This window comes from Xyrauchen texanus, chromosome 4, assembly GCF_025860055.1.
Source record: "Xyrauchen texanus isolate HMW12.3.18 chromosome 4, RBS_HiC_50CHRs, whole genome shotgun sequence".
Classification (NCBI taxonomy): domain Eukaryota; kingdom Metazoa; phylum Chordata; class Actinopteri; order Cypriniformes; family Catostomidae; genus Xyrauchen; species Xyrauchen texanus.
In genome coordinates, this window is record NC_068279.1 from 16882567 (window position 1) to 16896365 (window position 13799).

Consider the following 13799-nt stretch of genomic DNA (forward strand, 5'->3'; position numbering starts at 1 on the left):
ATGATTCTTCAATTTTCATGTATATTAACATAAAGTCATCACAAAAGAGTTATATTATAGTGAGTAAAGTGAGGTAAAAAAATATTGAATATAAATAATTTATATTTTTTGACATAAATAGTCAAAATGATGTATAAGATCCTAAGTTAAAGCAATACATGAATGACTTTAGTATAAGTTCATTGACACACCATGGCATCGAACTGTATATAATTGTCTATGTTCATCTGTCAAAATCCTTTCATTAGGATCATTAGGACCATTGGGATAAACAATGTTTCACTTTTAACTTTCTCTAAAGTAAAGTGACTGGTTAATTGTTACCAGTTTCCATGCCTGATTCTGGCACAGCTGCTGCTGCTGGCTCCTCAGTCTGTTGCTCATCTTTGCTACCGTCTACAAAACCATTTAATCAAATCAAAGTCTACATTTACTACAAACTAATATCACAAAACAAGTCACACATACATTTTATGCTTATGCTTATTGGTTATCCTTAGCGAAAACAACACCTGATAAACAAGAAAAGTACACTCCGAACGAGACTTGAACCGACGTCTCCGGCGTGAGAGGTGGATGCGCTAACAAGGAGGCTAGAGGCTACAACATGTAATGACAGTCGGTAGTGGACCTCTTGAGGTTTAGCCTACTGTGGGTGAAAGCCAGCCAGATGATGATCTTCAGACTTTAAGGACAAAAACAAATGTGAATTCTTACCCACTGACTTCTTTCGGAAAAATCCCCAAAGCCTCATTTGCTTCATTTTTGCGGTCTTTCCTGCTAACTGCTGTTAACTCGCCACTAAGTAACGTTAGTTGATGTCAATGACTGTGCAATCTCCTCCCCTACCTGCTACATATTCAACAGAGAGGAAGAAACGGAGTCGCCCATAGGCTACCGACAGCAAAGTAACTTATTCTATAGGCTAGATTATGCCTATGTCTATTTTTACAGGCTGTATGCAGTATGTGCAAAGCCAAAGCAAAATGAAATAAGGCAACTTATGATTTTGGAGGTTTACATAGGCTATTGTCCGGTTTCATATTTGTCAGTCAACTTTTCAAAATACATTCGGGGCTACACTCAAAACATTAGGGGCTGAAGCCCCGGCAAAATCGGCTGCCACTGCCTCTGTTGTGATTGGAAAAGTGAAACCCACAGTAAATCAACAACTCTTTCTGGCAGCTTACCAACAATTACATTGTTGCACCGGTTTGAATATATTTGAGTCTTATTTGTTTTCTCTGATCTAACAAGCAGCTTTTTAATAAAATGCCACTGTTACTTCAAAGGGTGATGACTCATTGTGCTGTTGGCTTTACATGAGGTTACATGCTGAGATTTTTCTTTCAGGTCTTTAGAGTCTCCTTGCATAAACTTTTAATTAAACATGTTGTAAAGCCTTTAGAAATATGTTACATGATTTCTTACTGCTAATCAAATGAAGCCCGTTGGAATATCCACATGCCGTCATAAGTGCAGCTGTCATTAGTCACTGAAAATATGCTTTTTGGATAATGCCAAAAATGAATGAATTAGTGAATTTAACAATTAGCTAAATTATTACAGTTATGAACCTGAAGATTGGCATATGTCATTATCATGCCTCTGAGAAAATTTTCAATTATTGTTGCAACATTATTTTCTGACATTATTTTAGTGCTTACCTGGGAATTTGAGTATGATATTCATATATTTATGGAGTTTTTAAGTCTTGATGCATACTGGAATGCTAATGAACCATGCTGTACCAGCGTTTTCTTGAGGCAACTAAAAGTGGTTGAGTTTTACACAGGTTACATTACAGTATACAGCATGTCAGAGGTACAAATAGGAATTAATGGTTTGTCAAGTGTTTGAACAACAATGTGTCTTCAGTTATTAGTATGTGGTAGTATAGTGCAAACTATTGATTGGGTAGGTTAGGGTTACCTTGATATCGATCTATATTATGCTGATTTTGTGTTGCTGCATTGCTGCTGAAAGCACAGGGCTTTTTTTCCATTTCGTTTTCTTTTTTCTTTAAAGCTATTTGTATCAATTCAGCAGTGAACAGCAGGACATTTATTTCTTATTTTCTATCAATACAAAGTAGGTCTGTTTTCCCCCAGCTGCTGAACACATTGTGCACAAGTGTGGCAATGTTTACAGGAGATCATCAGACACCAAAATGATCCAGTCTCACCACTGTCAGAGATCACAGTCCACTGTTACAATGGGTTGTACAGTACCTTCTCTCCAAGGGCCACCTGTCTGTGCTACCAAAAGAGGTTAGGGACTTCAGATGGGCAGATATTGGTGTAGCACCTTTCATGTTAAGAGTTCTGCTTTGAATTTGGAATTACAAACTAGTGTGTGGGGCTATGCTGACATGAAGACTGCATTCTTGTGTCGATTAAAAACAGTGTAGAACCACAGGGGAGAAAGAGAGGCGGAACCTGTAGAAACCCTTAGCCTCTGTTCTAAATAACTCTTTAATCCCCACAAACAAAGGACGGAGAGAGCGGACGACATGTGAGCTGTGAACTCTGGTATTGAAGCAGATGAGAGAGGGAGATATAATGAGTCGAGGGAGGGAGAGTATGTGAATCAGGGTGGGGAGAGAGAGTAAGGATGAAGCTCAGTTTCAGAACGACTCAGATTGCCTTTGCCTTCTCAGTTTGAAGACATCAGGAGACTGAGACCAGAGAGGAACCCTTGCAGGCGGGGCTACACTGGCTATGTTTTCTGTATCTCTTTTTCTGGGTTTCTCTTTGCACGGGTGAAGCTCTTACATCAATAACTGAAGCAGCAGCACCACAGTCAACAGGGTGTAGATGCCAAACTTACTCCATTTCTCTCCTCCATCCAAGAAAATAAAAAGCGAGGAGGCAGGAACGAGATGCCCAGACACTTGTGGCGAGATTAGAGGAAGAAATATCGTCACAATATAGAGTTTGTTTTTGTGCTTTTCGTTTGTGAGTCTTCAAGGAATCCTTCAAAGTTATGACTAAACGAAAGTGGGAGGGGAGGAGAGAGGGCTTCAAGGTCAACTCAACGAGGGAGGAGGTGCAGGGGCCAGGACGCCCCTCCACCAGAGGGCGCTTCTCTGAGTCTTGGAAGAGACTAAGTTCTAGACAGGGGTCTACTAAGAGGTCAGGACTGGCCGCACAGCATGCAGCGGTAAGAGGAACAGCATTTGTGTACACTCTCCATCCTCCCTGATTTTATCATTTGTAGTGAGGGGGCCAGGGTAGGGACTGCTGGTGGAAGGAAGGAAGAGCAGAGAATGAGGGCATGGGATCACACAGAGATAGAGAGAGGGGTGCAGGAAAGAGTCTGGCTTAAGCAGGCAGGAATCTAAAGGTCCCTTCCGAGGATGTTAGTGTTTGGAAAGTTTTAGCAGATTGGAAAGTAACACTTGTAGCTGTTGCCAGTGTTGTGGCATTGCAGCTCTCGTAAAGCATAAAGTTGATGTGTGTTGTTTATCCATGTTATATACTTTGTCTTATCCTAGCTTAAAATGCACAGACAACTATACTGCCCTACAAAAGCTAAATGCAGTAAATAAGCCAACACTGAAATTGGATTTAAGTGTTGGATTTGGTTGGAATAATGTGAATTTTGTAGTTACTGCAATTTTCACACTTAGTTTTCTCTGAATCTGAGAATAGTTGAGCCATACCTGTCTGTCACAGAACAGATCAAAGTCTAGGAGACTTTACTTTAAAGTTACAGTGTTTTTTTCTTTGCACGTTAACAGTATGCCATTTGTTTACTTATTGTAAAAAGTTTGACCAATCCAACAGTATGGCTGTACCAATTGCATGAGTTTTGAATAGGGATGCACCGATACCACTTTTTCTCTCCCGATCTAACTACGATAACTGAAATCTCAGTCTTGTTTTTTCTTAATCAGTGTAGAATATCTGTACCTCACTGTGTGATACAAATTGGGGGTACACTTTTGGATGTAAAGAAACACAAACCTCTAAACTACACATTATTTCAATAAAAATGTATAGCCTATTTAAAAATAATAATAATAATAATAACTCGATAATATAGCAGCAAAGTTAACAGTAATTCCAGTGAAAGTCTTAGTAGAAAAGAAGCCAGTTTTCTTTGCAAATTTTTTCAGATCTCTTTTTTTGTACACTTCAGATGTAAAATATCAGTCCATTTTTCACTCACACAGTTTTTATTTTTTTTTTTTGGAACCCAGTCAGCTTAAAGCTACAGTATGTAACTTTTTTTGTTAAAAAATATCAAAATGTTATTAATGAGGGAGTGCAACAAAAATCCATCTTCCAAACCATGTCTTTACCCAAATACACTTTGATTAAACTATAATAGTGATTTATATTTTAGAGTTGTCGGGATGGATTTCATGGGAAATTGCATACATATGGTACAGCATTCGCCTGCGCGTGTTGACGTCATATCCGTACACAAAGAAAATAAGCTCTGGCTTCTGTAGTGCATGTGTGGGAGTAGCATTAACCTGAAAGTTTGTTGTCTTGTTGTCACAACAAATGAGAAAAACTTGACCATGTATCATTTAAAATGTCAAACCTCCGGGGAATCACCGGTTATATAAAACAAAGAGCGACAGAGTCCATAATAAAACATGAATCAACATCGGCTTGGCTTTTCAGAGGTGGCGACAACTCCGAAATCTGAAAGGATTTAAAAGCGACACAGAGATGGCTTCAGATGGGTCAGATATTTTATTGATATGGTTTATGTATACTTGTGTAATCAAACACACACACACACACACACACACACACACACACACACACACACACACACACACACACACACATGTTGTGTTTCCATGTTTTATGGGGGCTTTCCATAGACATAATGGTTTTTATACTGTACAAACTTTATATTCTATCCCCTAAACCTAACCCTACCCCTAAACCTAACCCTCACAGAAAACTTTCTGCATTTTTACATTTTCAAAAAACATAATTTAGTATGATTTATAAGCTGTTTTCCTCATGGGGACCGACAAAATGTCCCCACAAGGTCAAAAATTTCGGGTTTTACTATCCTAATGGGGACATTTGGTCCCCACAAAGTGATAAATACAGGCTCACACACACACACACACACACACACACACACACACACACACACACACACACACACACGTCTGTATGTGTGTAGTGAAATACAATAATTATACAGTAGTCAGTTGCTAGCACACTAGTGTATTTTTCTTTATAACGGCAATAATTTATATAAATAAATCCTTTAGTCCTAGGCTTGCCAAGGATATGTGAGTCTTGAAATGATGTTGACCACTAGCTGGTAACAATGACAATATATAAATTAGTTACTATCATGGTCTATTTGGCCAGAATGTCCTGCCATTATAAAAACTTTACAACGTTTGACCTTATCAGACTAGCAATCATTCTGTCTATTGTTAACGAACGTTGCCTAACTTTTGTAACATAATTTATTTCAAAACATCAATGTTTCCAATAAGTGAAAACAACAGCATAAGACATGGCACTGACCTGCTCAGATGACAAGTTTTTGGATATCCGTCTTTTCCTTTCTTTTGTTATTTATTTGTCCATTCGCTCTGATAAGATGTCCTGTATCCATGTGTACACTGGTGCCTCGAACCACATTCATCCATGCAGAGGAGCAGAGCCGAAGCACAACTTACGTCATAACCAATACAATTTCCGCAAGATGTATGCAGTATTATACTTTAACCGCTAGAGGGCCAAAAGTTACAGCTTTAAATATTGTTTTAATTTGTAAACAAATAATAATGATAATAAAGTATTTATTATTTTTATTATTGACTTTTATAATACAAGAATAATATATTAATATAATTCATGAACCTTTAACTTTAAAACCCTCTGGCTTTTAATTGAATGGTCAGAACACTCCAGGAACTCCAGTAAGAGTCTATATGTAGGCTAGTTCACAGTAGTTTAATTCGATTTTTATTAAAAATCTGGAGAAATGGTCCTCCAGTGCCATTTTCAATGCATGTTATAAGCAATCCAAACTATTCAGCATCTACAGTACATCTGAGATGTTGTTTGTGTGGTGCCACCAGCCTGCGCGTTTTTGTTTGTGTGTCAACAGAGCCATTCACTCAAACGCACTGTGCATGCATACAATGTTTACTTATTAAACACAGCCTTTTTTGATTCACAAAGCTATTGCATGTCTTTCAATTAAATGCACAAGTCAAATGGACTTCTTTAATGGTGCTTTTATGGTTCTGTTATGTAATTTTTGGAGCTTGACAGTAACACATATGACTAATGCACAGTATCGGATTGGGTCTAGTTTTGAACACAAATCGAGAGGATCATTCAGGAAATCTCTTTGAAAACAGTAATTATTTTTAAAATTCCATTTGGTGCCACTAGTGGTGCAGAAATTACATTACACACTTTAGGTTTAAGTTCAGTGCACATTTGAGAGGCATGCTTTGACCACAAAGTTTTTATATGATGATAATGTTTTCAAGTGAAAGAAGAGATGCATGGTAATAGATGAGATAAAGCAAGAGATAAAGCTTATTTATTCTGCTGTTGTTGCCTCGATATTAACCACAATAGGGTATTCTCCTAGGACCATTAGAGAAGTATGGCTTTATTGTTACTGTCTGATATGAAACACTGTTGTTAATCATTGTTCATTGCAACAATAGCCCATGGAATAATTTGTCCATGTGCTAATGTTGAGCAAAGTTAGGTATTCACCGATCAGCCACAACATTAAAATCACCTTACCTAATATTGTTTAGGTCCCCCTCCTGACGCTGAGATGCTATTATTCTCACCACAATTGTACACAGCGGTTATGTTGACTTCTCTCATTAACAAGGCATTTCCATACACAGAACTGCCGCTCACTGGATCTTTTTGTTTTTGGCACCATTCGGAGTAAATTCTAGAGACTGTTGTGTGTGAAAATCCCAGGAGATCAGCAGTCACAGAAATATTCAAATCAGCCCATCTGGCACCAACAATCATGCCACGCCCAAATCACTGAGATCACATTTTTCCCCATTCTGATGATTGATGTGACCCTTATCGGCATTATTTTATGCACTGCACTGCTGCCATATGATTGTCTGATTAGATAATCGCATGTATGATTGATGGTTCCAGACGGGAAGGACAGAAATGCCTTCTTGATGAGAGAGGTCAACAAAGAATGGACAGACTGGTTCGAACTGACAAAGTTTACGGTAACTCAGATAACTGTTCTGTACAATTGTGGTGAGAAGAATAGGTTGGCGCTGTTTTGGAGGCACGAGTTGGACCTATGCAATATTAGGCAGGTGGTTTTAATGTTATGGCTGATCCAAGCGAGAAAACAGCAAACCCCTCAGGTCTGATCTCATTTTTGCTGATTTGGAGTCAATAACTGTTGATTAGCACAGACTATTACTGCATTAGGACAACTCAGTGGGTCAGTTGTTGCTAAGCACAAGAGCATGCCCTGAAGCACGCTCCAAACCATCTGTCACACATCTGCCTCATGCTCTTTGCACACAAACTCTCTCTTCTAGCATTCTTTTGCCAATCTTCTGCAAACTTCAGTCGCACAGTGTAATTGACTTAGCCAGAGGGGTAGATGCTTGGCAATATTACCAAACATCATGAAGAATTTATAAAGCCATAGATTCATATGAAGGTCAAAAGGCCAGAGTTTGAGAACAAGCTGATAATAAAGTATATCTAAAGCTCTCTGAATGAGTTTGCTCTCATCCACAGTATATTAAAAATGGAGTATGCTGATTACAAATCAATACAGCTGGTGTTCACTTGTGTGTTTCAGACCTGGGCTTTTAAATATAAATACTGTTTTTAAATGCTACCATAGTATTAACAGTATTGTCTTTGTAGGCGGTGTTAGATTACTTGTGGTTATGTTGCTATAGAAACATCTTCACTTTGATGCATCATTTGGAAGACTGTCCAAATATTGGATCACATCTCCATAAATTCATATAGAACATTCAGTTCAGAACAGTTTGAGACAGATCTAATCTTGAAGAACCGACCACATCCACTGGCTTAAGACAAAAACATGCTCATAAAACACTACATCCATTAAAAATCTGGAGGACATTTCTTCTGAAACTTCAGTCTGTCGCTCCTCCATGACAGTAGACGATCTGAAAGAAAAAACTGTATAAGACAATGCTTGTGTTGCGTTATGAATTGCGCTCTGACAATTTTTGGAATGAAACAATGAATGAGATCAAGCTTGAATAACTATGAGTTAATCCTCTATGTTCATGTGCTTTTATAGTATGTTTACATTTACATTTTACTTTTATGTATTTGGCAGACGCTTTTATCCAAAGCGACTTACAGTGCACTTATTATAGGGACAATCCCCCTGGAGCAACCTGGAGTTAAGTGCCTTGCTCAAGGAAACAATTGTGGTGGCTGTGGGGATCAAACCAGCAACCTTCTGATTAACAGATCTGTGCTTTAGCCCACTACCACCACCACCACCACCATCACCAGATATTTGTATGTTATAGATATTATATGTTTCTGGTCTAAGTTAGGAGGATCTCCAACAGTTGCTCAGTTTTACATCCCAACTCGAAGGAAGTTTGCGTTCATGCTGGACAGACTGAACATTAGATACAGCCAATGCTAAGTGGCAATGCAAACAGTGAGGAGCATGTGCATGCCAACATAAATGCTCAAACAGGGTAATTGTTCTATAACATACAAATGCAATCAAGATGATTTTGAATCATAGGCTTTTGTTTGAGTATGTGTGGATCAAACCTTGGCAACTGTAACTTGGAAACACAGTCATGTGTTTATATATCATTGTTTCTTGTATGAGCTTATCTCAGTGGGAGGTGTCAAGAGGTGGGATAGTTCTAGTTATAAGGCATAGACATTCTCAATCAACATTCTGTACTTCACAAGTGTTAAGTGCTGACTAAGTCAGTCCCTGTAATTTTGAACTTCATCTTTGATGGTGTTTTAAAGTGTTTGTGTGGACAATTCAGGATGCACCTTAATGTCATACTTAGGGCTGCAACAACTAAATGAGCACTTTATAAACACTTCAAAGAAGATCATAATATTCGTAGTTTAATGTGGAGTTTTTCCTTTGCCAGGTGTGTTAACAGAGTGCCAGCGCATCACTTATATTTTACTGCTGTTTTCTATGTTTTGTAATGTGAACGTGTTATGAATTCAAAATCAGCTGCGTATTTTTCTAAACTGTTCTTTCGCGAGTCTCTATTAAACTCTAAAGAACAAGCGAGCGTGCGCATCCGCGTCAATCAAACCGATCGCAATAGAGAAAGGGAGCACTGCGTAATTATTTTGATTAAACTGTCCAACATCATATCACGACTTCAGTTTCAATGTAATCAGTTGTGCAGCTTTCATGGATATCAGACTGAAGTCTCAGCAGTCAAGGGGTCTGTTTCAAAACCTAGTGATCTTCCTTCGGAGGCAGCATTTTGAGGCATAGGCATGCTCCCAACACAGAGGCTGTTCCAAAAGCTAGGGTGAGAAGAGAAGCTATATTTGAAAGACGCATAGAGTTGCAGCAATTCCAAATTGCTCTCTTATGAGGCATCATTTCAGTAAGGATGCTGCCATAGAAGACAGCAGCCTAGGCGATTGACAGAAAGGCAGCTCAATATGTTTTGGAACAGACCAAAGGTGTGCTGGTTTTTAAAGCGTTTTCTCCTGCTCATGTGTGTACTGGGATGAGTCTTTTCAGAGCAAGAGTGAAATTGGACAGGGTCCAGTTTGATTATACTATATTAAACTGTATGTAATGCTGAAAATAATGTATAACAAGGGTCATGATATTTGAAAGTCATCCTGATAATGCCACATGTAATGTCTGATTTTACTAGTAAATTGATACTATGGCAAACATTATTTTACTGGATAAGCATACACGAATGTTTTTTAATGAATAGTTTAGAAACATGTTATCAGTGAAAATACTATTTTAAAAACTATAATATTAAAATTAAACAGTGTACAAGCATATGTATCTAATATAATTAGATGCCCTATTGATCATTTTACTCTTTAACGATTAGCACTTTAACTGTTTCGTCCTGAAAGTATTAATAATAATAATAATAATAATAATAATAATAATAATAATAATAATAATCAACTTAAAACTTAATAAACATTTCATGATTCAGACTCGGTTCAAAGTTTTGTGAGGTAAAAAATTGTGAATTTAGTACTGTAAATCGAACCAAATCCTTGCACCCTTTATCATATTTTTGTCAGTTTAAAAAAAAAAAAAATTTGTAATACAATTTTATTTTTGTCCGATTAATCGATTAATTGTAGAAATAATCTAAGATTAATCGATTATCAAAATAATCTTTAGTTGCAGCCCAAGTTATATTGAACTAGTTGGTCTTTACGTTAAAAACCCAACATTTACCCCAAATTTTATTTCTGTCATCATAAAGGAAATATTGGGTGGAATGAAAGTAGGGATGGGCAGATCGATACTAAAGAATCGATACTTCCGATACCGATTAGGTAGCAAGAATATCGATCCTCACATAAAAATATAGATTCTAAAGTTTTCCTTTTAAATAGTGATCTTCTAGATAACATGAATATAAATGCATCTCATAAGCTTAGAAGTGGAAAAAAATAATTGCATGGCATAAGAACTATTTTTTCTTCCGCTCATCATGACACGTAGAATTGCTAAAATACACTAGCAGCGCTCACCCTTTCAGTCATAGCACTCGTTCAAAGAGGGAACAGTGCTTTCCTGAGGTAATGACAGAAAAAAAGGATCTGGAGTTATTCACACCAAGTAATGACAAACCTATAAGTGACATGTATTATAAAGGGCTTGTGTGACCATTTTTACAGGCTTATTTAAATTCAGGTGTTAAAACATTGATAATGATCTTTAATCCTCGTTAATAAATGATACCCTCATGAAAACTACCCATGGATTTACTGTAGTAATATTGTATTAACCATAGTAATTTTTTTTTAAGGTTTTGATATAATTAACCATGGTTTTGCTACAGCATTACTGTAGGATCCATATTGTAACTTGGTTTTAGTAATAGTAGCCATATAATAGTATCTATGGTTAATTTTGTGGTTTTATATGTTGCTTATACTTGCTAATTTTTAAAAGGTAAACAAAGCAGCCTAATAATTTTCTGCTTTGGCCTATAAATATATTTAAAAAAAATATAATTTAAATTACCCCGCGACCCTGTACACAGGATAAGCGGTTGACGATGGATGGATGGATGGATGGATGATAATTTAAATTACTAATTTTATCCAAAGAATTCATAAGAAATACATTTATTACAGGTATCGGTATTGGTATCGATAACGGCGATACTGGCCTAAAAGTTCTTGGTATCGGATCGAAAAGAAAATAAGTGGTATCGCCCATCCCTAAATGACAGCCTCAGTCACCATTCACTTGTATTATATGGAAAAAAGATGCAATGAAATTGAATAAATTATGATTTACTTTTTTCTATCCCTTTAAAGTCTTACTTGGAACATCTCTGTTCATTCACAGTCCAAAGTAATTCTACCCTCACCAGAAATGAGTCATCTGAAATGTATTCCATTGTTTAACTACAAAGACGACTTTCTTGTTTCTTATTTTCTAAACTGAAATAGGAGCAGATCAGAGTTTGGAATGAGCTGTTAGGACTTCAGGGGTCTGATTTTGTGCTACCACCACAGGGCTTTAAGCCTGGCGGATGTGGCTTACTTTGGTTGTTATAGCAACTGTAGCACATACTGCCCAGCACAACGTTTACAGTCGTCTTCTCACTATATTTACAGATGCAGTATATCACCACAGTTCAGATTCACTACAGTTTTTTATACTGTAATTAGTTACATCTAAATTGCACTGTAAAAAATCCAACTTCAGTTTTGTCAGGTAAAGTACATTTTAAAAGTTGATTAAACTATTTAATGTAGAAACTGTTGAGATTGCTTAAAATAATCACTGAAGTCCACTTTAAGTGAAAGCAGCTTACAACAGAGAACAAATACAATGTCAAGTTTGTTGGTGAAGAACTTACAAAGTTTTGAGCATGCTCAGACCTGAGGAAGCCATTTGTGGCAAAATAATCCCCCCTCCCAATATTTTCGAATTAATTATACAATGTATTTATGATATGTAAATATTGATAAGTTCTCATTGTACTTTTATTTAATCACTTTCTTTCACCTAAGAGAAAAACTCTACTCTCTGGGCAAGGTCACAAGCCAAATTAGCTTTAAAATATCTGTATAAAGAGGGGAAATGTGTAAAACCTTAATTTAACAAATTTAATCCCAAATTTAGTGAAAACATTTATATTAGCCCAATGAAACAAATTACATGACTTAAAAAATTATTGCAAATATAATAATAGTAATTTAGTTAGTGAAAGTATATTATTTAATCTTCACAATTTGAATATTGAAACCATATTTTGCTGAGTTGTTCATTTAGACCCCATAAGAAATTTCAAATAATACAGTAATAATTACAAATTACTGTGTAAAATGCACCAACAACTTTTTTAAACCTTTCAAATTTCAGGTAACATTTTGGTCACAATGTAAACGGTGGGATTAAATGGTTTAAAATATTAAAATATATTATAAATTATAACAAATATATTGAAAAAAATAAACAAAAGAATATCTGTATAAAATACTATAGAATTTATTCCTATGAAAACTTTTTTTCTGTTTTTTTTGCCTTTCCATGATCCTCCATGCTGCTGCAGACAAACCCAGATGCCTAGGTCTCAAATAAACATCCCTCAGCATTAGATGGAATGGCAGGCGTGAATTGCAAGGGTCCTCCCTGTGGTAAAGCTGGCTGGGCTCAGGGAGAGTCTCTGACAGCTGAAAAAGCTTGACGGAGCCCAGCACTCCTCTCAGCAGATTAATTAGCTCACACTCCTGCCTGTGTATATTTCTGATAAAAGCTTTTTCTCTAAACCTAGTCACCACAGAGAAATAGTCGGATAGCCTCAGACACAACATGATTTTAATATGTACTGTATTTACAAAATACACACATTTCACACCAAGTGAGGAAAGCATTTTCAACAACATGCATTTAAATGAGTAATTAATTGGATAGATCATAATTTTCTTGCACAAAAGGAAATGTTCCTTAGCCTCAATCACCATTTTTATTCATTGCCTCTTTTTTCCATGCAGTTAAGTGAATAGTGAGCGAGGCTGTTCCACTGAAGCAAGAAATTAATATGCTTGGAACTAAACTATTATCCTAATAAGATTTTAGATCTAATTTTGCAATGATTTATGTTTTTCAAAGTCAGTATCATATAGTACAACTTATTTATCTCTTCACACAGTGGCACAACAGATTGTCTCTAAACAATTGAAGGTCTATTGTTCTATTGACATAAATTTTACATAAGAGGTGGTGCCTCTGGAAAGAAGTTTCCAAACAGTTCAGTGATTGGTGCTTTTTTCTGGAGGACAGAAAACAATTGTCTCTAAACAATTGAAGGTCTATTGTTCTATTGACATAAATTTTACATAAGAGGTGGTGCCTCTGGAAAGAAGTTTCCAAACAGTTCAGTGATTGGTGCTTTTTTCTGGAGGACAGAAAACAATTGTCTCTAAACAATTGAAGGTCTATTGTTCTATTGACATAAATTTTACATAAGAGGTGGTGCCTCTGGAAAGAAGTTTCCAAACAGTTCAGTGATTGGTGCTTTTTTCTGGAGGACAGTCACTGCTGCTGGATGCCACCTCTGATTGATCCTCTGTCTCATC

General features: G+C 36.6%; 1 protein-coding gene across 5 annotated transcripts in view; it reads left to right on the forward strand.

The window, feature by feature from the left end:
* The first annotated feature begins 2656 nt into the window (after positions 1-2656).
* Positions 2657-13799, forward strand: part of LOC127643178 (transient receptor potential cation channel subfamily M member 3-like) — a 183842-nt gene continuing 172699 nt past the window's right edge. For all 5 annotated transcript variants that reach the window (XM_052125780.1, XM_052125782.1, XM_052125784.1 and 2 more), the window contains exon 1: positions 2657-3162. In XM_052125780.1, coding sequence (XP_051981740.1) covers positions 2986-3162 — 177 coding nt within the window. In that variant the 5' untranslated portion in view covers positions 2657-2985. The remainder of the gene's footprint in view (positions 3163-13799) is intronic.